The 22,823-nt window shown below is 48.0% G+C and overlaps 1 protein-coding gene across 9 annotated transcripts in view; it reads right to left on the reverse strand.

Annotated features, from left to right (window-relative positions):
• Positions 1-22,823, reverse strand: part of OXR1 (oxidation resistance 1) — a 1,797,650-nt gene that overhangs the window by 544,120 nt on the left and 1,230,707 nt on the right. For all 9 annotated transcript variants that reach the window (XM_085605104.1, XM_085605101.1, XM_085605099.1 and 6 more), the window contains one exon: positions 19,703-19,785. In XM_085605104.1, coding sequence (XP_085461230.1) covers positions 19,703-19,785 — 83 coding nt within the window. The remainder of the gene's footprint in view (positions 1-19,702; positions 19,786-22,823) is intronic.

Below are 22,823 nucleotides of genomic sequence, written 5' to 3' on the forward strand. Positions count from 1 at the left end.
GCCTGAATCAGAATAGCGAGCAGTACATCAAGTATACAGTCATTTGCGGATGGTGGGAGACTAGTGCTGATACTCCCTACTTGCATCCACAGCTTGTTAACAAGAGGTATAAGAAAAAGAATCTTAAAATTCGAAACATGCAATCTATAAAGAGAAAACAGCATGTAAAGCAATAACATTAAAATGAAAGCAAATCATTATTGTAAAACATTGCATTGTCATACCCAAAGATATCAACATATTACATGTTAAAAGTATGAAAATGGTACCTGAAAATATCTCAAAGAAACAGATGTCGCAGGACAGCTTGTCCAACTGCTGCATCCCCCCCGCCGCAAGGCCACCAGCTGCTGCGTGTGCCTTCCCTGCCTGACTGCCTCGCTGCCGCCGCGTGACCACGCCCCCTGCCCCCGAGCGGCGTGGTCCGTGCTCGCCTGTCCTGCCCCTGCTGTTTTTGCTGTATTTAAATTGTTTTTGTCTTTTTGTATTGCCTGTTTTCTAGTTATTGTAATTTCCTTCCTGTTTTGCCGGTTTATTTGCTGCCGTCCGTCCTCCCTCCCCGCTTCCCGCCACCGCCGCTAACCCCGCCTCTTTTTGCCTTCTGTACCCTCCCCGCCTCCCAGCTGCTCCGCCCCCCGCGCACTTCGCCATATATGGCGACCGTGCGAACGCGCAGCGGTCACGCGCAGCGGTCACGCGCAGCGGGCGCGCCGATTGCGCGCCGAAGGCGCGCCAAAGGCAAGCCCGTCTACGCCCGTCCGCGCCTGGACCGCGCCCAGTGCCAGGACCCCTGGACCCCACCGACGGAAGACGACCCGACAGTCCTACGACGCCGCAACACTCATCGCACTCAACACCGGCGGGACCCAGGGATGCTACCGAGCTACTCCGAAGCACACCCATGGACCCTTCAGCTGCCACGCTTGCAAGTTCACCTGCATCCGGACCTGCCCGGCACCAGCACCTGCCAAGCCGAACACCAGCAGCAACTACCTCAAGTGCATCCTGCTCAACACCCGCTCCGTCCACAGACACGCCATCGAACTCTGGAACCTCCTAGACGCCACATCCCCTGACGTTGCCTTCATCACGGAGACCTGGATGAACGCCTCCTCAGCGCCCGACATCGCCATCGCCATCCCAGAGGGCTACAAGATCACCCGGAGGGACCGCACCGCCAACCAGATGGGAGGAGGCATCGCCATCATCCACAAGAACACCATCCGAATCACGACTAGCACCGACAACACCCTCACAACCGCCGAACACCTGCACTTCCAGATCCACACCGACCCGAAGACCACCCTCAGAGGCACCCTGATCTACCGACCCCCGGGACCACGCACTCAATTCAGCGAGGACATCGCCGACTTCGTCACGCCGCATGCCCTCCCCTCCGCCGACTACATCCTCCTGGGGGACCTCAACTTCCACCTGGAGAACAACAACGACCACAACACCAGCACCCTGCTCGACAACCTCGCCAACCTTGGACTCAAGCAACTGGTGAACACCCCCACCCACCTCGCCGGACACACACTCGACGCCGTCTTCTCATCCAGCAAAGACATCGCCTTCAGCCACGCCACAGAACTCCACTGGACGGACCACAGCTGCGTCCACTTCACCTTCAGAAGAACGACGATCCACCACCACCAGCAACAAGCTGCTAGAAGAAACTGGAACAAGATCACAGCCGACCAGCTCGCCGCTTCCCTGACCCAGCACCCTCCTGCCAGCTCAGCGAACCCCAGCCAGGCCGCCGACAACCTTACGAAGTGGATCAGCAACTGCGCGGACGAACTCGCCCCTCTGAGGACCCCGCCCAACAGACCCGGCAGCAAGAAAGCCCCATGGTTCACCGACGAACTCAAGAGCTCCAAGAAGAACTGCCGAGCCCTCGAGAAAGTCTGGAGAAAGGAACCTACACCAGACAACATGACCGCCCTCAAACTCGCCACCCGGAAGCACCACCAACTGATCCGCGCCGCCAAGAAAACTGCATTCAAGGACCGGCTGGACAACAACGCACACAACTGCAAGGAACTCTTCAACATCGTGAAAGAGCTCTCCAACCCCAATGCCGGAAACAACGACATCACCCCTTCGCAAGACCTCTGCAACTCCCTCGCCTCCTACTTCCACAACAAGATCGCGGACATACACAACAGCTTCAGCACCCATCCGACGCACGTCACGACCGCACCAACGCCCCCCCACCACCACCCTCCGCGCCTGGACTCCGATCAGCACCGAAGACACCGTCCGCATGATGAACTCCGTCCACTCCGGATCTCCGACTGACCCCTGCCCTCACCACGTCTTCAACAAGGCCGACGCTGTCATCGCACCCCACCTGCGGGACATTATCAACACCTCCTTCGACACCGCCACCTTCCCCGAGAGCTGGAAGCACGCCGAACTCAGCGCTCTACTCAAGAAACCTACAGCAGACCCCACCGAGCTCAAGAACTACCGCCCCATCTCGCTACTCCCGTTTCCAGCCAAAGTCATCAAGAAGACCGTCAACAAGCAGCTGGCCGCCTTCCTGGAGACGAACGGATCCCTCGACCCCTCGCAGTCCGGCTTCCGAGCCAACCACAGCACCGAGACCGCCCTCATCGCCGCCACCGACGACATCCGAGCCCTGATGGACAACGGAGAAACAGCGGCCCTCATCCTCCTAGACCTCTCCGCGGCCTTCGACACTGTCTGCCACCGCACCCTAGTGCAACGCCTCAGCAACGTCGGAGTCCAGGAGAAGGCACTGGAATGGATCATCTCCTTCCTCGACGGAAGAACACAGAGAGTCCGCCTGCCACCGTACAAGTCAGAGGCCACCGAAGTCATCTGCGGCGTCCCTCAAGGATCCTCGCTGAGCCCTACCCTCTACAATGTCTACATGAGCCCCCTCGCGGCCATCGCACACCAACACAACCTCAACATAATCTCCTACGCCGACGACACCCAGCTGATCCTCTCCCTGACCAACGACCCCGCCGCCGCCAGAGCCAACCTGCACAAAGGGATGAAGGAGGTAGCCGAGTGGATGACGACCAGCCGCCTGAAACTGAACTCAGACAAGACGGAGGTCCTCATCCTGGGCTCCACACCCACCGCCTGGGACGACTCCTGGTGGCCCCCCGCCCTGGGCACCGCACCCAAACCGACAAACCACGCACGCAACCTGGGCTTCATCCTGGACTCCTCCCTCTCCATGACCAGACAAGTCAACGCCGTCTCCTCGGCGTGCTTCAACATCCTGCGCATGCTACGGAAGATCTTCTGGTGGATCCCCACGGAGACCAGGAAGACCGTCACCCAGGCCCTCGTCACCAGCCGACTGGACTACGGCAACGCCCTCTACGCCGGAACCACCGCCAAGCTCCAGAAGAGACTCCAGCGCATCCAGAACGCCTCAGCCAGACTCATCCTCAACATCCCACGAAACAGCCACATCTCCGCACACCTGAGAGACCTGCATTGGCTCCCCGTCAACAAAAGAATCACCTTCCGTCTCCTCACCCACGCACACAAAGCCCTACACGACCAAGGCCCGAGCTACCTCAACAACCGAATAAACTTCTACGCTCCCAAACGCCACCTCCGCTCAGCCAGCCGCGCCCTCGCCACCGTCCCACGCATCTGTAGAGCGACAACAGGAGGAAGGTCCTTCTCCTACCTGGCCGCCAAGACCTGGAACTCCCTCCCGGCCAACCTGCGCCTGACCCAAGACCACCTCTCCTTCAGGAAGAAGCTCAAGACCTGGCTGTTCGAGCAGTAACGGCACCCCCCCACCCCTAAGCGCCTTGAGACCCAACGGGTAAGTAGTGCGCTCTATAAATGTCCTTGATTGATTGATTGATTGCATCGTCTCGATACGTAGATTGGAGGCAGTAATGTCTCGTAAAAGTGTGGAAATTTTTCCATGTCGCAGCACGGCATATATTTTCTAGTCACACCAGCAAACAATGCTGTAGACGCTGCTACTGTTCTCATGGAATGGGACTTGGGTTTCCGTAACAATGGCCTGTAAGCTTTGTCATGGCAGAAAAGGATTGTAGATGCTATCCATCTGGCAATGGTGGATTTTGTCACCACCCTTCCCAGGGTAGTTTGGCCATAAGCCACGAACAATTGGTCGGACTTTAAGGTTCTTTGAAGATAGAATTTAAGACATCTCTTGATATCGAGAGATGTCTTAAATTCTAAGGCTCGTTCCACTGGAGTAGATGGGTTAGGAAAGAAAGTTTTTAACGTCACTGGTTCATTAAGATGAAACTGTGACAGCACCTTAGGGATAAATGTTAGATTAGTTCGGAGGTGCACGTAGTCTTGAGTGAAGTGTAGAAAGGGTTCCTTTATAGTCAATGCCTGAATTTCACTCACTCGTCGAGCTGATGTTAAAGCCAGAAGTAAAGCAACCTTCCAGGTAAGGAATTTGAGGTCAGCCTTGTGGATAGGCTCGAATGGATGCTTCATTAATTGCATTAAGACTGTGTTGAGTTCCCATTCCGGTGGCGGAAGTCTGACCGGAGGAAACTCCCGGAAAAGTCCTTTCATAAACTGCTCAATTAAAGAGGATGAACAAAGGGAAGGGCCATGAGCACCCTTTCTGAATCTGGAAAGTGCAGCTAAGTGGACTTTGACTGAAGGGAAACAAAGTCCAGATCTTGCCGGGTGTAACAAATAAGGGAGGATCTGTTCTGCAGGAGCGTCCACCGGGTGCACCTGGTTTGCTTCACACCAACAGCAAAACCGTTTCCATTTCAGACGGTAAGTTTTTATCGTGCTGTGGGCTCGTGATTTCGTTAATATATCCCTACAGTCTTGAGGGATATCCAGGTCCCTAAATTCTAAGAAGTCAGGAGCCATGCGTGTAAATGTAAGAACTGAGGGTCTGGGTGGAGAACCTGACCTCTGTTCCTTGACAGCATTGCGGGCGTCGGGAGAAGACGGATCGGCTGGTCCTGGGATAGTTATAGAAGCTCCTGAAACCAGTATTGGCGTGGCCCTCTGGGTGCAATCAAGATGAGATTTTGCATATGACCCTCGGTATTAGAGGTATCGGGGGGAAAAGCGTAAGCACAAATCCCTGACCATCGCATGGACAGGGCATTCCCCCTTGACCCCTGTTGAGGGTATCTGCTGGCATAAAAGCGGCATTTCTTGTTCTCTTTTGTGGCGAACAAATCCAGTGGTGGTGTTCCCCAAGCTCTGAATACTCTGAGCACTTGAGCGTGTTCTAGCTCCCATTCGTGGCAATCTGATTGGGATCTGCTGAGCGTGTCCACTAATGTATTGCAGAGACCTCTGACATGTTCTGCTCTGAGGGTTATGTTGTGGAGTGTGACCCATTCCCACAACTCCTGAGCCTCTGTGGACAGAGTTGCTGATCTTGTCCATCCTTGCTTGTTCACGTAAAACATGCTGGTGGTATTGTCGGTCCGAACCAGAACTGAAGAACCTGCAATCCTTGGAAGGAAAGCTTGCAGAGACAGGAAAATTGCTCGCAATTCCAGACTGTTGATGTGTTTGTTCTTGTACTCTGGAGACCACTTCCCCTGTATCTTTAAGTCTTGGAGATGACTTCCCCATCCTTCCATGGAAGCATCCGTAGTGAGGACAAAGTCTGGAATCTTCTGTATGAAAGTGAGTCCTTCTGCTAAGTTGGGTATGTGGGACCACCAACGTAGAGCGCTCTTCATGCCTGAAGTGACTCTGAGGATGTCGTCGAAGGAACCCATCGCCTGCTGCCACTGAAGGTATAACTCCTCCTGCAAGGGTCGCATACGGAGCCGTGCCAGAGGGGCGAGGTGTATTGCAGAGGAGCACATCCCTAGGAGCGACGCGAACATCCAGACAGAAACTACTTTCTTTTGGAAATCAGGATTGCTAACTTTTGAAGACAAACCTGCCGTTCGTGAGATAAGAATGCCTTGCAGCGGACGGTATCTAGCAGAGCTCCCAGAAAAGGAAGGATCTGCCTAGGGTGTAATTGAGATTTGCTCCTGTTGACCGTAAGCCCCAAAGAGTGGAACAGACGAAGAGATGTTGTCACGACAGTCTTGACTGAGCTTTCCGAAGGACCTTTTATCAACCAGTCGTCTAAATACGGGAAGACTTGGATTCCTTGGGATCGCAACGCTGCTGCCACTGGAACTAGGCACTTCGTAAATATCCTTGGGGCAGACTTTAACCCAAACGGGGGGCACTTTGAACTGGTAATGGGCTCCAGCCACTGTGAAGCGAAGATACTTGCGATGCTTCGGATGTATTGGGATGTGAAAGTAAGCGTCTTCCATATCTAAAGAAGCTAGAAAATCTCCCTCGTTGAGGCAACTTAGAATTTCTGCCAGAGTGACCTTGAGGAATCTGTTCAGATTGCGAAGGTCTAAGATTGGACGCCACTCCCCTGATTTCTTCTTGATGAGAGAAAAGCGGGAATAGAAACCCATCCCCTTTTGAAGTGCAGGAACCTTCTCGATTGCATTCTTGAGGAGCATCGTTAAAGCTTCTTTGAATAGTAAGTGAAGACGAGGGGGAGGGGGTCCCTTGGGTGGTGTGTTGGGTGGCTTGGTGACAAACTCTAAGGTATGGCCGTTGAGACCCAGGTCCAGAACCCACTGGTCCGACGTAATTTCTTGCCACTTGCTCACAAAAGTTGAAATCTTCGCACCCACAGGGAGGGGAAAAGGAGTGGAAGGCGCCCTGCAGAAATCATTGCTTCCTTGTGGTGTCTCTTTCCTGATTCTGCGATCTTTTTCGTCCGCCTTGACGAGAGAAACCAGACGTGTTGGTTTGTCTGTAGGAAGATTGATATGAATGTCGATACTGAGGCTGGTACCTATTCTGTTGGGTGTGATAACCTCCTCTGGATGAAAATCCGCGGCCTCTTGCTCCTCTGAAGGTACCTCGTTTGTACTGCAAGGAGCCCAATGATCTTGCGGTATCAGTATCGGTCTTTATTGCTTGGAGTGCGTCATCTATATGCTTTCCAAACAACGATTCGCCATCATAGGCCATATCCAATATTTTTGTCTGGACTTCTGGTCTGAACGTGGTGGCCTTAAGCCAACCCTGGCATCTGAGAACAGCTGCCCCAGCCAACTGGCGAAAATTAGTATTTACAATATCCAGAGCGCAGTCGATAGTCTCTGATGCTGCACGCTCACCCTCCAACAAAATCTTCCGAGCGTCTTGTCTGTTGTCCTCTGGGATGAGGTCAATAAAGCTTGCCATTTCTGACCACATTTGGCGGTCATAACGCCCTATTATCGCCAACGAGTTGGCTGCCCTGATGGATGCAGCTGCCATCGTTGAAAATTTTTTGCCAATTAAATCCAGGCGTCGTCCTTCCCTATCCGGTGGTGTAGTGACAGGTGCTGCCGGATTCTTAGATTTTTGTTGTGCTGCCTGTGAGATAACAGAGTCTGGCCGAGGTTGGCCAATGAGACAGGAAGGACTGTTGGCAGGAGCACGGTATTTTTTGTCAATCCGTGGAAGCACCGCTGGCAATGATGCTGGGTTTTTCATAATTTGAACTCCTTCCTTCCAAATGTAGTCAATGATAGGGATAGCTCTTGTAACCTTTCTTGACTCCTCTTTAAAGTCATGAAGAAAACAGTCAGACTGCTCAATGGTAACCGGCAAGTGGAACCTGGTCGCTGCGCGCTGCATAAGGTTATGGAACCCCCATATATCTTCTGGGGGCGAATCAGATGGTAGAGGGGTGGGTGGCGAAGGCATAGGGATTATATAAGAATCCCAAGGGTCTGCTGGGTCTGGTAGCTCACCCTCTTCGAATTCCTCCTCCGAGGTTGAATCTTGACCTTGACGCGGGTCCTGTGGAGGATCAGGCAGTTGAGGCGTTGGGGCTGGATCTTCAGGCAAAGGCAATGGGTCCGGCTGCGGCGCAGTCCGCGGAACCTGTGGAATGACTGGCTGCGGTGGAAAACGCTGCTTATAATCTGCAAGCATGGCTTGCAGGTCTTGAATTAAAGTCGGAGGCAGATGTGACATCTCGCTCTGACGAGGTTGTCTGTAGCAAGGTCTATGATGCGGAACGACTGTCTTCCAGATAGTAATGCCCCTGATAATTGTCCTCCTCCTCATCATCGTCATCTTGACACTTGATGTGCAGTTCAGAAGGATGGCGAGCGATCCCAAAGGGCCCTTCGTCCTCGTCATCCTCATAATCATCATCCTCACCCTGCACATATGTTTCTAGGAGATGTGAGGGAGTAAGCGGCGATATGTCGCTACATTCCGGTCTTTGAAAAGTCTTTAGCTGGAAACTCCTGGTGGAAATAGGAGTGGAATGAGCGGGCGCCATTGCAAGTGTCGGAGACTGAACAGGTAAATCTCCAGGCATTGTTCTAGAAATGGATTCCTTTGATGTTAATAGGTTTTTAGTGTCCATCGTCGACGAGGTCGTCGTCGACGGGGCTATCGTCCACGGACTTGTCGATGGGATCTTCGTCGACGGGATCGTCTTCGTCGACGGGATCGTCTTCGTCGACGGGATCGTCTTCGTCGACGGGATCGTCTTCGTCGACGGGATCGTCGTCGTCGACGGGATCGTCGTCGTCGACGGGATCGTCTTCGTCGACGGGATCGTCTTCGTCGACGAGCTATTCGTCGACGCTTCTCTTAGTCGACGCTTCTCTTAGTCGACGCTTCTCTTATCGACGATGAAAGCTTCATCGATGCTGGCTTCGTCGACGAGGACTTAGTCGATGACACCTAGACGACGGGCTTTTTTGAGAGGATAGTAATCCTCGTTGACAGAATAGGAGAGGTAATGGCCGTCGTCGAGATAGTATCCGTCAATGAAGGAGCAGACGAGGTGACAGAAATCGTAGATGGAGAGAAAGCCAGAGATTTTGACAGGCTTTTACTCACAGTTTGTGTTCTAGCCTTGACCGTAGAATCCTGAGGAGAGTGCGCGGATTCAGAGGAAATTTTGGGACTCCTCTGAACAGAACCAGAAGTAGAATGGTGAGATTTCTGGCGCTTCTTTCACTCACTGGAAGAGCTGTCCTGCGATCTAGCTCTCTTGCTAGCAGTAGAGGCTCTGTCATCCTCCTCAGCCGAAGAGGATTTCAGCAACAAAAGCACTCTCGCTTCCCTATCCCAAAGAGTTTTGGTAGGGAAGGTGCGGCAAATCTTGCAATCTCTTGCCTCATGTTTAGGGTAGAGGCAGTAGATGCAGCCCAAATGATGATCATCAACATGGACCCTCTTCTTGGCGCAGGTCCTGCAGGATTTAAACAAGGCCTTCTTGTCAGACATGCTGTAGCAAGTTGAAAAACTGAGAGGCACTCAGGGAGACTCCCTTCCACACGACGTGCGGTGAAAATCTGAGGAGAACTGGCTCTGCTGAGAGGGTTCTAGAAGGGTGCTGGTGTCTGATTGGTTGTTACCAAATTCTTGGTTCTTTTGCATAATGAGGTAGATAGGCTACTAAGATATAGGCTTTGGGCCTTTTCTTTGGGCCTACTACTAACATTTTGGCACTACTTTTTATTTACCAGGGACTCCCGCCTCGGCGACGGGGAATGATTCAGGCATGTGAATCTATGAAAGATACCGCAATACTGGATAAATGGCAAGTATACACACACATATATAGATATATATACACACACACACACACACACACACACACACACACACGTGTATACATAATTGATCAGTGATGTACATAATCACACAACTATATTTACCCATATCTAAAAGTGCAGTGAGAAAATGTTCATAACCAGTAGAGGATGGTGTGAAGGAGATAGTTCATCTTCACTGAAAAAGATATCTTAGCACTGCTTGACCCACTGTTGCGTCGCTGTGAACTGCAGATTCCAAGCAGTAATGCTTTGTAAAGGTGTGACTATTTATCCAGGTTGCCGCTTAGCAAATCTCGTGAAGTGACAAACCAGCTAACAGCGTAGTTGAAGTAGACTTATGTCTAAATAGAACTTCTTAACCTCTTAATGTCTAAGGAATGCAGTGTCCCTTCAGCTGGCTTTGAAGAGTATGGAAATAATGTTTTTGGGATGACCGGTTCATTGTGATTAAAATCAGAATGGATTTTAGGAATTAAGTTAGGGTTTGTGCGAAGAATCACCCTATTGTCTGTAAATTGCAAGAAAGGCTCCTGTATGGTGAAGCCTTGTATCTCACGGACATGTCTGGCAGATGTCAAAGCTACAAGGAGGGATACTTTCCAGGAAAGGAATTTAATATCTGCTTTGTGAATGGGTTCAAATGGATGCCACAATGTTTAGTTGCCAGAGTGGAGGCCTAACTGGTGGAAAAATCTAAATATTTGAGGAATTGTTGCATTATTCTGGCAGACCATTAAGACGGTAACATGGGTGATCGCCTGAAGCGGGAGATGGCCGCCAAATGGACCTTGATATATGTGTGGGCCAATCCGGAGCACGCTAACTGCAAAATATATGGAGGGATCTCTAAAGGTAAAGAATAAAGTGGATGTATGTTAGCCTGTTGGCACCATATGCAAAACTGTTTCCACTTAAGGTGATAGGTTTGGTTTGTACTTTCTGCGCGTGCTCTGGACAGTATGTTCCTGCAGTCTGGTGAGATGTTTAGATGGGCAAATTCATTGTGCTCAGGAGCCAAGCTGATAACTGAAAAGACCAGAGATCTGGATGCAGCATTTGATTCTAGTTCATTGTTAGTTAAGAGGGTATCTTCTTCAACTGTATAAGTGTTTCCTCCATGAGGAGAAGTAGTTCCGGAAACCAATTCTGGCATGGCCACTTGGGGGTTATGAGAATTATCCTGCATGGTTTTGCCCTCATTTTCATGAGTACTCTTGGAAGGAGAGGTATGGGAGGAAAGGTGTAAGCAAAGATTCAATCGAAAATGGATTCCCTCATAATCCCCAAAGATTATACCAGCTTGCAAAGAACCAGCATTTGCGGTTCTGGAGGGTTGTAAAGAGGTCGAGATCTAGTTTGCCCTACTGAGAGAAGATGCTGTAGAGTATTTTCTGATCCAGTCCCACTCATGGCAAGAGTTCATCAGCCAGCTGAGAGTGTCAGCTATTTTCCCGGGACATGTTCTGTTTCCAGATGCACTCAGTGGCGGATGGACCATTCCCAGATGCTTTGCCCCTCCTGGGACAGGAGATGTGATCTTGTACCGCTCTGCTTGTCAATGTACTGCATCGTGGTCCTATTGTCCGCTCGGATGAGCACTGCACAATTTCTTATCCTTGAAAGGAAAGCCTGAAAGACTAGGTGCACTGTCTTGAGCTCGAGCAGATTGATATGAAAATGCAGAGGAGACATTTGCCACCTGAAGGTCTTGACGGTATGCTCCCAATCGGTCTAGGGAGGCGGCAGTGGTGAGGACTAGTGGAGAAGCTGAACTTACAAAAGAAAGGTCAACTGGCAGATTAGCTTGTCGCGTCCACCAGGATAGGGCTTTGACTATGGATGCAATACCTTTGATGAGGTTGTCGAGAAGACCTTGTTGCCTGTACCCATTGTCTGACGAGTTCCACCTGGAACAGACGCAGCCATAGATGGCAGAATGGAACTAGAGGGATGCATGATGGCATCTTCCCTAGGAGGGACTTGTAGAGGCGAACTGAAAGAGACCCTTTTCTTAGTACCAATTTTGCTAAGGACATAAGCTTTAATTGCCTCTCTGATGTAGGGGTACACTTTGCTGAGCGTAGTATTGAGCGTTACTCTCCAGAACTCTGTTTTTTGATGGGTAGAGAACTGACTTTTCATGATTCAGTGTGAGGCCCAGCTTGCTGAATAGTCGTGCAGGTAGTTGTCGAACTTTGTGCAGCCCGATTGGAAGGTGCCTTGACTAACGAATCATCTAAATATGGGAAAACCTGGTGTTCGTCTGTTCTCAAGAAGGCTGCCACAGGTGCCAGGCACTTTGTGAATATTCGAGAGGCAAACTTCAGGCCAGAAGAAAGAACCCGGAACTGGCAATGGCTGCCGGCAACTTTGAATCTTAGGAATTTCCTGTGTGATGGGTGGAAGGGGATGTGAAACATATAATCTCCCTTGTTTAGGAGAAGCAGAATATACAACAATGTCACCATGCGGAATTGCTGTTTTTGGGATAGGTGTGGAGACTTCTCAGGTCTAGAATTGGTCGCCACTCCTTCAATTTCTTGCAGACCAAGAAGAAACAGGAATAGAATCCTTTTCCTTGTATTAAAGCAGGAACTCTTTCTAACGCCCTTTTTTTAAGCATGGTTTTGAACTCCAATTTGAGAAGATATACATGGTTTCGGAATGGACGTTTGAGGTGGGGCCTGGATGAATTCGGTGTGACCAAATTGAACAAGGTTCAAGACTCATTAGTCTGTTAGATCTTGCCAGCTTTGACTGTAGTTGAATAATCTTCTTCCTAGCCTGAAAGGGAAGAAAAGGGGAGTAGCTGGAGCCTACAAGCGGTAATTGACGTTGAGTCCTTTTCCTGGCGTCCCGCTCTGCCTCTTGGTGCTAGCCTATTGCAGGCTGTTTATGGTGGTTGCCTTTGTGAGTACTGGGGACGAAGCTGCTGAAAGGCAGATGAATAAGAGGGGTAACGATAATGTTGGTAGCTTCCTCGGCATGATGGAAGTCCTAATCCCCTAATACCTCGCAAGTGCAATTTCTGATATGGAAGTGTGCCCAATGACTTAGCTGTGTCAGTGTCAGTTCTCAAGGCTTGTAGGGCTTTGTCAATATGATGGCTGAAAATGGCTCCGCCATCAACGGGCAGATCCAAGACCTTTTTTTGGACATTTGGCCTAAAGGAGGTAGCTTTGGGCCAGCCCTGCCTTCTTAACACAGTAGTTCCTGCAAGTTGTCTAAATGTAGTAGAGGCAATGTCCATGGCACAATGAAACCCCTCCAATGATGTGCTATCTCCTTCCTGTAGAACTTTTTTGGCCTTTGCTTTGAGGTCCTCCGGAAGCTGATCCAGATATGGAGCAATATCGGCCCACATTTGGTGATCATATCGTCTGAGAACAATCAGGGAATTCACCACCCTTACCATAAGCGCCGACATGGATGAAAAGCACTTACCAATATTATCAAGGTGCCTACCCTCCTTATTCGGAGGCACGGAGAATGGCACTGAGGGAGTCTAGATCTGCACTGGGCTGCCTGTGTGATAACTGAATCAGTCTTTGGGTGACCAGTGAGACATGCAGGAGCATCCTCTGTAGCCTTGTATTATTTTCCAAGCGCTGTACAACTAAAGGTCGTCATGGCTGGATTCATTACTTTTAAGCACTCCTCCCATATGTAGCTCACAATGGGTGTAGCTCATACTCTCCTGAAAGGAATCCTTGAAATCATAAAGAAAGCAGTCCGTCTTTGTGGTAGGCATGGGCAGGTCAAATGTTTTTGCTGCCCTTTCTAGCAGGTTATGGAATCACCCAAAGTCTTCAGATTGGGAATCTACTGGGGTTGGCGACGGAGATGATAGTGCAGACAATAAATAATGATCCCATTCCGTATGGGGGTCACGGAGCCCTCCATTTTCTCTGTCATCATAGGAAGTTGTTCGGTCCTGCAGGAGAGCTGTGGTGGAGAACGTCTTACCGACGAGGGCAGTAACAATGGTCTATGCTGTGGAGTAGCTGGTTACCCAGATGGAGATCTTACAGGTGGGGGAAGCATGAGCAGTAGTAGATGAAGTTGGCAGAAAACGCTTTCTGTAATCTAAGAGCATGACCTTCAGGTCTGTAGCTAATGAGTAAGGCATTTCTTCTTGTTGGTATTGGTCTTGAGGGTCTTGCTCCTCGTATTCACTCTCCTCGTACAAGTCATCCTGGCACTTGATATGCAGCTTGGATGTGCTGTGTGACACTCCTAAAGGGCACCCTCCTAATCCGAATCTTGTTTGTGGAACATGTGGGCTAGTAGCATTGGACACATCTTGCTTGGAGAGGTATGTGCAGGAGTTAAAGGTCTTATTTTGTCTTTAAAAATAAATAAATCTCTTGTCTTCAAGGTTGTTGACAAGGATGGCAGCAACGACGTCGAAAGAGCAGTGTGTTCCAGCGATAGGAGGGACGTCATCTTCGACGGGAGGGACGTCATCGCGACGGGAGGGACGTCATCGTCGACGGGAGGGACGTCATCGTCGACGGGAGGGACGTCATCGTCGACGGGAGGGACGTCATCGTCGACGGGAGGGACGTCATCGTCGACGGGAGGGACGTCGTAGTCAATGGAGGAACCGTCTTCACTGTTGACGACATGGTCAGAGTAATCTTAAGCGCTGACAATCCAAGTGTATGATCCGTCGACCAGGATGTCGCCTCAGGAAAGACAGGGTCATAATCAGTGTGGAGATGGTAGCTGTCGTAGACACTGCAGTTTTTTCCTTGACGCAGAGACGCTCAGACGATGTCAGTAGATGGTGCAGATAACTGTCTCTTGAAGTGAGAGACTTTAGGAAGTGGTGTAGGCGGGTAAGACCTAGCTTTTTCAGGCTTTTTGAGGAGACCGATGGTTCCTTTCTTCCCCTTATGCCTTCCTGAGGAGATTTTGAAGGAATGCTCCCTCTCTAAGACCCATTAGTAGCCTTTTTATGGGGGGTGAGGGGGCTTTTTTAGACTGCTCCATAGAAGAGTGAGAATAAGATAATCTCTCACTCTTCTGCGATCTTCTTGAGGAGGAAGAAGTGTCCTCACGGTCATCATCAGACAGCAGCTCCTTCCCGGTTTTACGTTTTTGACGCCATATCTACAGCTGCCCTTCAAGGTCCTAAAGAGTTTTAGTTGAAAAGGTACGACATATCTTACATTCTGTGGCCTCATGCGATGGATAAAGGCAATATGTCCAGTCTTGATGAGGATCATCCGAATGAAGCCTTTTCTTACCGCAGGCGGAAGAGGCCATGAAAAGATTATTTTCTTTATCCAACATGAAGAAAACAGAACTAAAGTCCAGAAATACAGACAAACTGGTATTCAGGATAAATCTGTATATCAGTGAGGTAATTAGAAGGTTTGGAATTCCTTGGAATAGTTCAGAACGGGTATAACTGAGCAAAGATCAGTGGAGACTCCCTAGCACGGCGTGCAGTTGAAAATCTGAGGACTGGAAATTCTCACAGGCGTGTTCTAGAGGGCAGGGCATTGTAATTGGTTCAAACATAAGTTTAGTGTCTTTTTTTTTTTAAATGACTAGGATATGTTACAGAACTGAAGGGCCTTTCTACTCTATGCTTAACATTGCATTGCTATTATAATGTGCTGTGGGACTCAACGCTCAACGACGGGGAATGATTCAAGCATTTGAATCTATGAAAGTTCCAATACTGGAGTAACCCCAGATTACACTGGGGCACCTGAATCTGTTTTTCAGTTATCATTCAACAGACAGACAAGGCCTAACTAAAGGGGTGAGAATAGTATGCGACTTAGGCCAGCATTACAGACTTAAGAGGGCAGTCTTCTAAAGATAATTAACCTTCCTTTTCTGTCAATATAGAAGTAATATGAATAAAATAAATTGAGTTGGAGAGAGAGCACGGAATGCCCGCAAGTTGTTTTGCAACCCAAATTACACTAAAACAAACAATATCCAATAGGAACTGTAGAAGAATTTACTTACCTTTTCCCTAGGTGTCAGATTGGACCTGGAAACACTAGAGTAATACCTCCACATGCCGGTAGGTAGCATAGCGTGGATCCACACTGACACCATTCCACTCCAAAAGTGATGTGTGGATTCTATCTAGTGCCACTCCTGTTCGCAGACATTTGTTGCTTTGGAGGCTGTCCGCTCCTCCAGATGCAAAATCTTAATAGGAAATAGGTTGTGACTAGTGTGAAGATTCAACTTGTGGTTTTCAATTTCAGAACATCAGAAACATCACAGTGCAGGTACAGAACATTTCCTGGTATAATAGAAGAAAACGCCATTTGCTTTGGCAATGCAGAGCTCCAAATTGGCCAACTGTACTATTATTTTGAGTTCTGGATGGACACAGATTAAGCTAAAGACAGTACACCTTTTTTCTGCAAAATTAGAAAATCGAAAAACAGAAGTACAACTTGGCATCTCTTGAATGGAGGGGGTCCAATCACAGAATGGCGAGGATGGGAAGGTCGATGAGGAATCTACGGCTTGACAGACTCGCTACCAGCAACAGCATTATCAAAAGAAATAAATGTCTTCTTCCTATAGATTTCTGGCCACGGACTCCTCACCTTTTGAACAGATACCATCGCAATACCTAACCGGAAGTAGGTCTGTAAATGCAATCCAACCAGAAACTCCTGCCAGACTGAGCTAGCAAAACGCGCCTCTCGGCAAAACGGACAATACAGACAATAGTGCCCAACAAATGAGCAGGACAGTGACTTCGGGTGCCAATGCAGTGGTAGCAGCTTTGGCACAATGAGCACAGAGTCCTTCCAGATGCTGCTTTTTCACTAATGAGAAGCAAATCTCAATGAAAAGCACGATCCAGCGGAAGATAGTTCTCCTGCACAGCTTTGCCTTTTTTTGGTTCAGAGAACCCTACAAAGAGCTAGTCATCCACCCGGTGTTCTTTGGCACGATCAATAGAATAGGTTAAAGCTTTCTCAGGGTACAAAAGGTGGACTTCTCCTTCGAGAGGTGAGACAGAGCATAGCACACCAGCAAGGTGATGTTCTGACCAACGTGGAACGACGTCACAACTTTAAGCAGCAAGGATGCCCATGCCTGCAAAACCAGCTTATTTGGGGAAAAAGGTGGTGTATATTGGTTTAACACAAAGACCAAGAAACTCACACATTGCACTGATTGTATGGCCACAAGGAACTGTCTTGAGGATGAAGCCGCAAGGGACAGCTGTGAAGCGGCTCAAATGGATTGTACATCAGATATTTGAGGAACAAGTTATGGTCACACTGTGGCATGACAAAAAGAGGGAAGAAACATATGTTGCGAACCTTTCAGAAAGTGCTTAACTAATGAAGACTTAAACATTGAGGGCTGTTCTGGCAACCGTTAAAATAAAATAAAAAGGTATCCTTTAACTGTGCCTGCCAGGCCAGGGACAAAAAAACAATGAAACATCACTTTGCCAGGAGGAGCCTATCTGCTGAGCACCACACCAAGCCACAAATTTGTCCCAACAACAGATGTATACAGTTTTTGGTGAGGCTGCCAAAATGACAACAATCACCTCTGGAGGAAGGTCAGAAGTGGTCAGTTGTCACTACTCAATCACCTTGCATGAAGGTGGAGAGTGTGGAGGTCTGGTTGCAGAACCCTGCCCGGTTGTTGCAACAGCAGGTCCTCCCAGAGGGGAAGCCTGATCGGACAGATGTACAAGCCCAGGAGTTCTGGATACTATACAATATGTGTCCAATCTGAGGCCACTGAGATGACTTGGGGCCGGTCGGGCCTGATCTACTTGAGAACTTGGGGCAGGAGTGGTATTGGCGGAAAGGCATACAGGAGTCATGAGTTCCACTCAAAGTGGAACGAGATTATGCGCAAGAGGTGCCTTGGAAGCCCCAAAATGCAGAAGTGTCAACATTGCTTGTTCTCGGCCGTGGCAAATAGATCAAGCCAGGGTTTTACCCATTCTCAGAAGAAACCCTGTGCCACATCCGGGTGCAACGGTCACGAGTGACCCTCTAGATGTCATTAGCTGAGCTCATCTCCTGGGTATCTTGTTGAGGTTGGATGCAATGACTAATAGGTGCCTCTGTCAAAGCCACAAAAGAATCAATGGGGCTGATGTGCTTGCCGAAGCATGGCAGATAAGCTCAGAGTACGCGTCATGGCCCTACTCTCTTTGAACTGCTTTAGAGTGGAATTTGCCTTGTCCCCAAAGAGCATGTTCATGACTGAGCATTGCCTTAAAAAAGTCGACTGGCGCCGAATGGCTTCACAAGTACCGATAGCCCACACAATGGAATTGGTGGTGGCCAAACCACAACGAATTGTGAACTTGGCTTTGTCACGCCTTTTCTGTACAGCCTGGGCAAGGACAGGTCAGAGATCTTCATAAACACATGGGAGGACTTGAGACACCAAAGGCCGTGGGCATAGTGCCCAAAGAGGCAGCTGGCATTCACCGATCTATGAGCCAACCCGGTGGACGAGAAGACTCTTTCTAAACATCTCTACTCATTTTGATGCCCTACCGGGGGAATTGGAAATGCATTTGGGTTTGTCCTGCTTGTAGCCACCTGCACCACCAAGCTTTCAGGGGAGGGCTGCAGAGATAAAACATAGGGTTGCTCGGGCCAGGGCATCTGGTGGGGGACTGGGGGCCAGAGCAAGGTTTGGCCAACACACTTGACAGGGCATCCTTAAGTGCCTTGCTAAAAGGTACGAGGGGCTAGTATTCACTTGACTCGTAACACATCAGGGTATGATCATAGTCATTGGTACACACTATACAGCTTTATCAAAGAGAATTAGCAAAACAGAGATTTGTAAACTTTTTTTCAAGGCTAGCCAGGTCTAGTAGGTCAAGGTAGCGTAGATGGACATAAAAAAATATCAAATGGAATGTCTTTTTTGTCAAGTTCCAACTGAAACAAAAGCACTGCAAGAAAAGTAGAAAAACGTGCTTACATGCCACGAGAATCGTATCCATGAAAGATTTTCAAGATATCCACCAATTACGAAAAAAAGTTCCATTTGGATTTATTGCATATAAATGTCTCTTTTGAATAGCATGAAAATGTAGAATGGATGTGGTCCTCGTGTACACCTCGGGTTTATACCAGGCATCCTGGCAGTCATACGGCAGATAAACAGTATTCTGTTTTTGCGTAAACTAATACAATTTACTTTGAAAAATGGCACAGGCCACTGATACACGTAAAGTTAAACAGTCAAACAATGAAAAATATAAAACGGTGTAAATGTTTAAAGTAAAGCACTTTAAAAATGGATGGAGGAAACTAAAGTCAATTTCATAAAGGATAATATACAATAATACGATTTGCAAGTAAGATAACAGTGATGCAATGGGCTTCTAACAGGGCTTTTGGAACGTGGAACTGCAGCAATTTAAAACAAGCATAAGACATGCAAGATAAGGCTCTGTTGCCGTGGGGGCAGTAATGATAACGTATCAGTTTTGTTTCCTGATCACTTACTCGCAATATCAAAGAAAACAGATTTTCCTCAAGTTGGTTTCCCATGGTAACCAGGAAATGCGAAAACTTGACTGCAGCGAGGTTTGAGGGTCATTTGAAGAGCATCCCGCCGTTGGAGAAAGGCTCCATTTTCAGGCAGAGCTGGAAACGGAGCTCCAACCCGGTCCATTTCAGATCAATGGGAGCGATCCGACGAACGTTTGAAGGTCATCGATAAAGGAGGGAGCAAGCTAAATAATACCCGGGGCTCGGCGCTTTGATAAACATTATATTTTAAAATAAATAACAGCTTAAGTCTCAAAGTGTGAATACTGAACCGAAATCACAGACATGAAGCATATAAAAAATCTTCCACTTCGACAAGAAAACAATGAATTCACAAACTACCAGAAACCAAATGCACTGCAAACAACGTAGAAACCCAATCACAAACAGGCATTGCAATCCCCCTACACTGAGCAGGCTTTCCGAGTTAAAGAGACAGTAGGACAGCGGTTTTACCGGTACAAGATACATACCACCGCTGCTCCCCGTAACTGAGAAAAACATGTCAGATCAGTACAGCGAAGTAAGCGAAAAACTACTTACTGTATATTCAATGGTGCCTTTCGGTCTTTGAAAAGACATCCGACGCCCGTCTTTCTTTTCAGCAGTCCTTTTCTGGCCAGTATCTAAAATAAATAGAGGCAAGGTGCGTGTTAAATTCATTTTTCTCCTCTCGGGATCGTCACAGGCTGCTGAATACAGCCTTGTGGGCAGACATCTAATTCATTGGCTACACAGCTTGTTCGCGGTGACTTGTCTCGGTGCAGCACGTATTCAACATTCAGCTGACTGAAAGGGACCTTGCTCTTTTGAACGCTTTAAGGATGCTTTTTGCAAAATAAAGATTGACAAGTGAGAAACAATTAACTTAAAGAAGTATCTGTGGCACCATCATACAGACTATATTGTGAATTGTCATGATCGGGAAGGTAACCTTGCATTCGGAGACAATACTGAAATAGTCTAAGATTTTATTGGCTCTGCATTACAGTCATATTAATTACGATGTGAAATAGATCTTCAAATCAATCCGGCTACTAAAATGTTCTACTTCCGGGTATGGACTTAGCCACAGGTCACAGTAATTCAGCTCTTGTACACATTATTGTTACAGGGTCAAATTCCAAATATTCTATTTAATCTATATCATTTATGTTATGTTATTCCATTTTATATAGCGCGGCTAATACCCGTGGATGTCCTGGCGCTGTAGAACAGAAAACTATCCTGAGTAAAGGTGGTGTAACAGGTATTAAGAGGTAAAGAGGCTGGTCTTGAGAGCCTTCCTGAATTCTAGGTGATTGGGTATATGTCTCAGGTATAGCGGTAGTGCATTCCAGGCAGTAGCGGCCTTTACCAGAAAGCTGCGTCCTCCCCAGTTGGCTTTGTTTACTTCGGGGACTACAACCAAATTAGCCTGAGAAGACCGCAAAGTTCTTCCAGGAGAATACCATCGGAAGAGCCTAATTAGGTGGCGAGGTCCATTCTTATGAAGAGCTCTGTGAGTCATACATAACGCCTTGAACCGGATTCGTTTGTTTATTGGAAGCCAGTGTAGTTTTTTTATTTCGGCAGAGATCGAGGCATATTTAGGAATGCCTGATACAAGTCTTGCCGCCGCATTTTGCAGTAGCTGCAGCTTTTTCTGTAATCCTTCCTACATGGTGATGTAGAGACTATTGCAATAGTCGAGTCTGGATAGGGCAAGGGCAGAGATGACCGTTCGATGTGATTCTTTGGGGAGCAGTGGGAGTATCTTCCTACATGATCTAAGAATGAAAGATGTGGAGGAGATAACCGAATTAACTTGGTCCTTGAACAAAAGTTCATCATCTATGATAATGCCCAGGTTCTTGACTTTCCTACTGGGCGTGGGTAGTGAACCCATTGAGTCTGGCCACCATGTAGGTGTCCAGAAACTAGGATTGTTTCCAAACAAGACTACCTCCGTTTTTGTGGAGTTAAGTTTGAGGCAATTTAGGGTCATCCAACTGCCCACTGCTGACATACACTCTTTAAAGTCATCCACAACATTGGTAGGGGTCGCAGGTAGTAAGGATACCACTATCTGGGTATCATCTGCGTATGATGTGAGGTTGAATCCAAAAGATTCTACCAATGATGCCAGATGTTTAACATATACGTTAAAGAGAGTAGGACTGATGGAAGATCCCTGTGGCACCCCGCATGGCAGGGAGAAAGCTTTAGCAGTAAAGTCTCCCAGCGAGACCACCTGTGTTCTGTCTGCTAGGAAATACTTGATAAGGCTCCAAGCTTTGGCTTTGACTCCAATTTCTTGAAGCTGGTCCATCAATAAACCATGATGGACCGTGTCAAAGGCTGCAGACAGATCCAACATGATCATAACCGCCTTACCAACCTGGTCTAAAGTCTCTCTTATTTCTTCTGTTGATTTGACCAGCGCCGATTCGGTGCTATGTCCTGATCTGAATCCATATTGCGTAGGGTCTAATCCCTGGGCCTCATCCAAGAATCTGCTTAGTTGTGTGTTCATGATTTTCTCAATTAGTTTGGCAGGGAGAGGCAGCCTTGATATGGGCCTGAAGTTATTTGGGTCCAGAGGATCAAGCTGTTTTTTTTTTTTTTAATAGCAGTATAATAGAGGCTATTTTCCAGGTCCTCGGAAAGTAACCCTTGACAAAGATGGAATTAAAAATAGATGTGAGGGGGCTAGCCTGAGTACTGAAAGGGGGCAGGGGTCCATCGGGGAGCCTGATCTAGTCGAATCTAGAAGTTTAAGAACCTCCACAGGGGAGGTGGGCGAGAAAGTCTTTAGCGTCCCGAAGTTATTAGAGGAGTCGTGCGAGTTTGGCGCCCCAAAAATGGTTGAATGGGTAAAGGTTGAAAAAATATTATTCACTTTTTCAAAGAAAAAGTTTGCTATTTTGTCGCACAATTCTTGGCTGGATTCGAACTGGGGGGTGGTAGGTTCAGCTAGGGATTTAACCATTTTAAACAGTTCCTTGGAAGAGTTTCCTGCTTTTTTAATTTTGGCGGCAAAAAAGTCTTGTTTGGTTTTAAAGAGATGTTGTTTATACTGAGCTAAACAAATCTTATAGCGTTTTTTTCCTGTGAGTCGTAGTTAATGCCCCACAGTCTTTCCAAGCGTTTACACTCACGTTTCAGTTCTCTCAGGTCTTGAGTACCATGGGGCGGATGGATGAACTCTGAAATTGCGGCGAGTTATCCTAGGGACCAATTGCGTACATGCTGAGTCCAACCACATGGAGTAGTCAGTGGCTGCGGCCTCCAAATCCTCTGAAATAATGGGGAGAGATTTTTTCAGCAGATTGTTAAGGACATCGGCATTAACTTTTTTCCAGGAGCGATACTCCGTGTGGTTGGTCGTGGTTTTTATTAAATTTTGCATTGAAGTTGAGATCAGGAAAATGATAGCATTGTGATCCGACCAAGTCATTGGTAATATTTTATTCATGGTAACTTCCGTGTTATTGGTGAAAATACCGTCTAAGGTGTGACCTGCTTTATGTGTGGGTCCAGCAACTCGTTGAGTTAGATCAATTGTCTTAAATAGATCGGTTAGTTTAATAGTGTCTGGATCCTCTTCCACTTCTAAATGGAAGTTGAAATCACCTAGGATCGAGTAAGAACTTGATCCTAGTTCGTTTTCAACCCAGGTACT

The sequence above is a fragment of the Triturus cristatus genome, chromosome 5_1 (assembly GCF_964204655.1).
Source record: "Triturus cristatus chromosome 5_1, aTriCri1.1, whole genome shotgun sequence".
Lineage (NCBI taxonomy): Eukaryota > Metazoa > Chordata > Amphibia > Caudata > Salamandridae > Triturus > Triturus cristatus.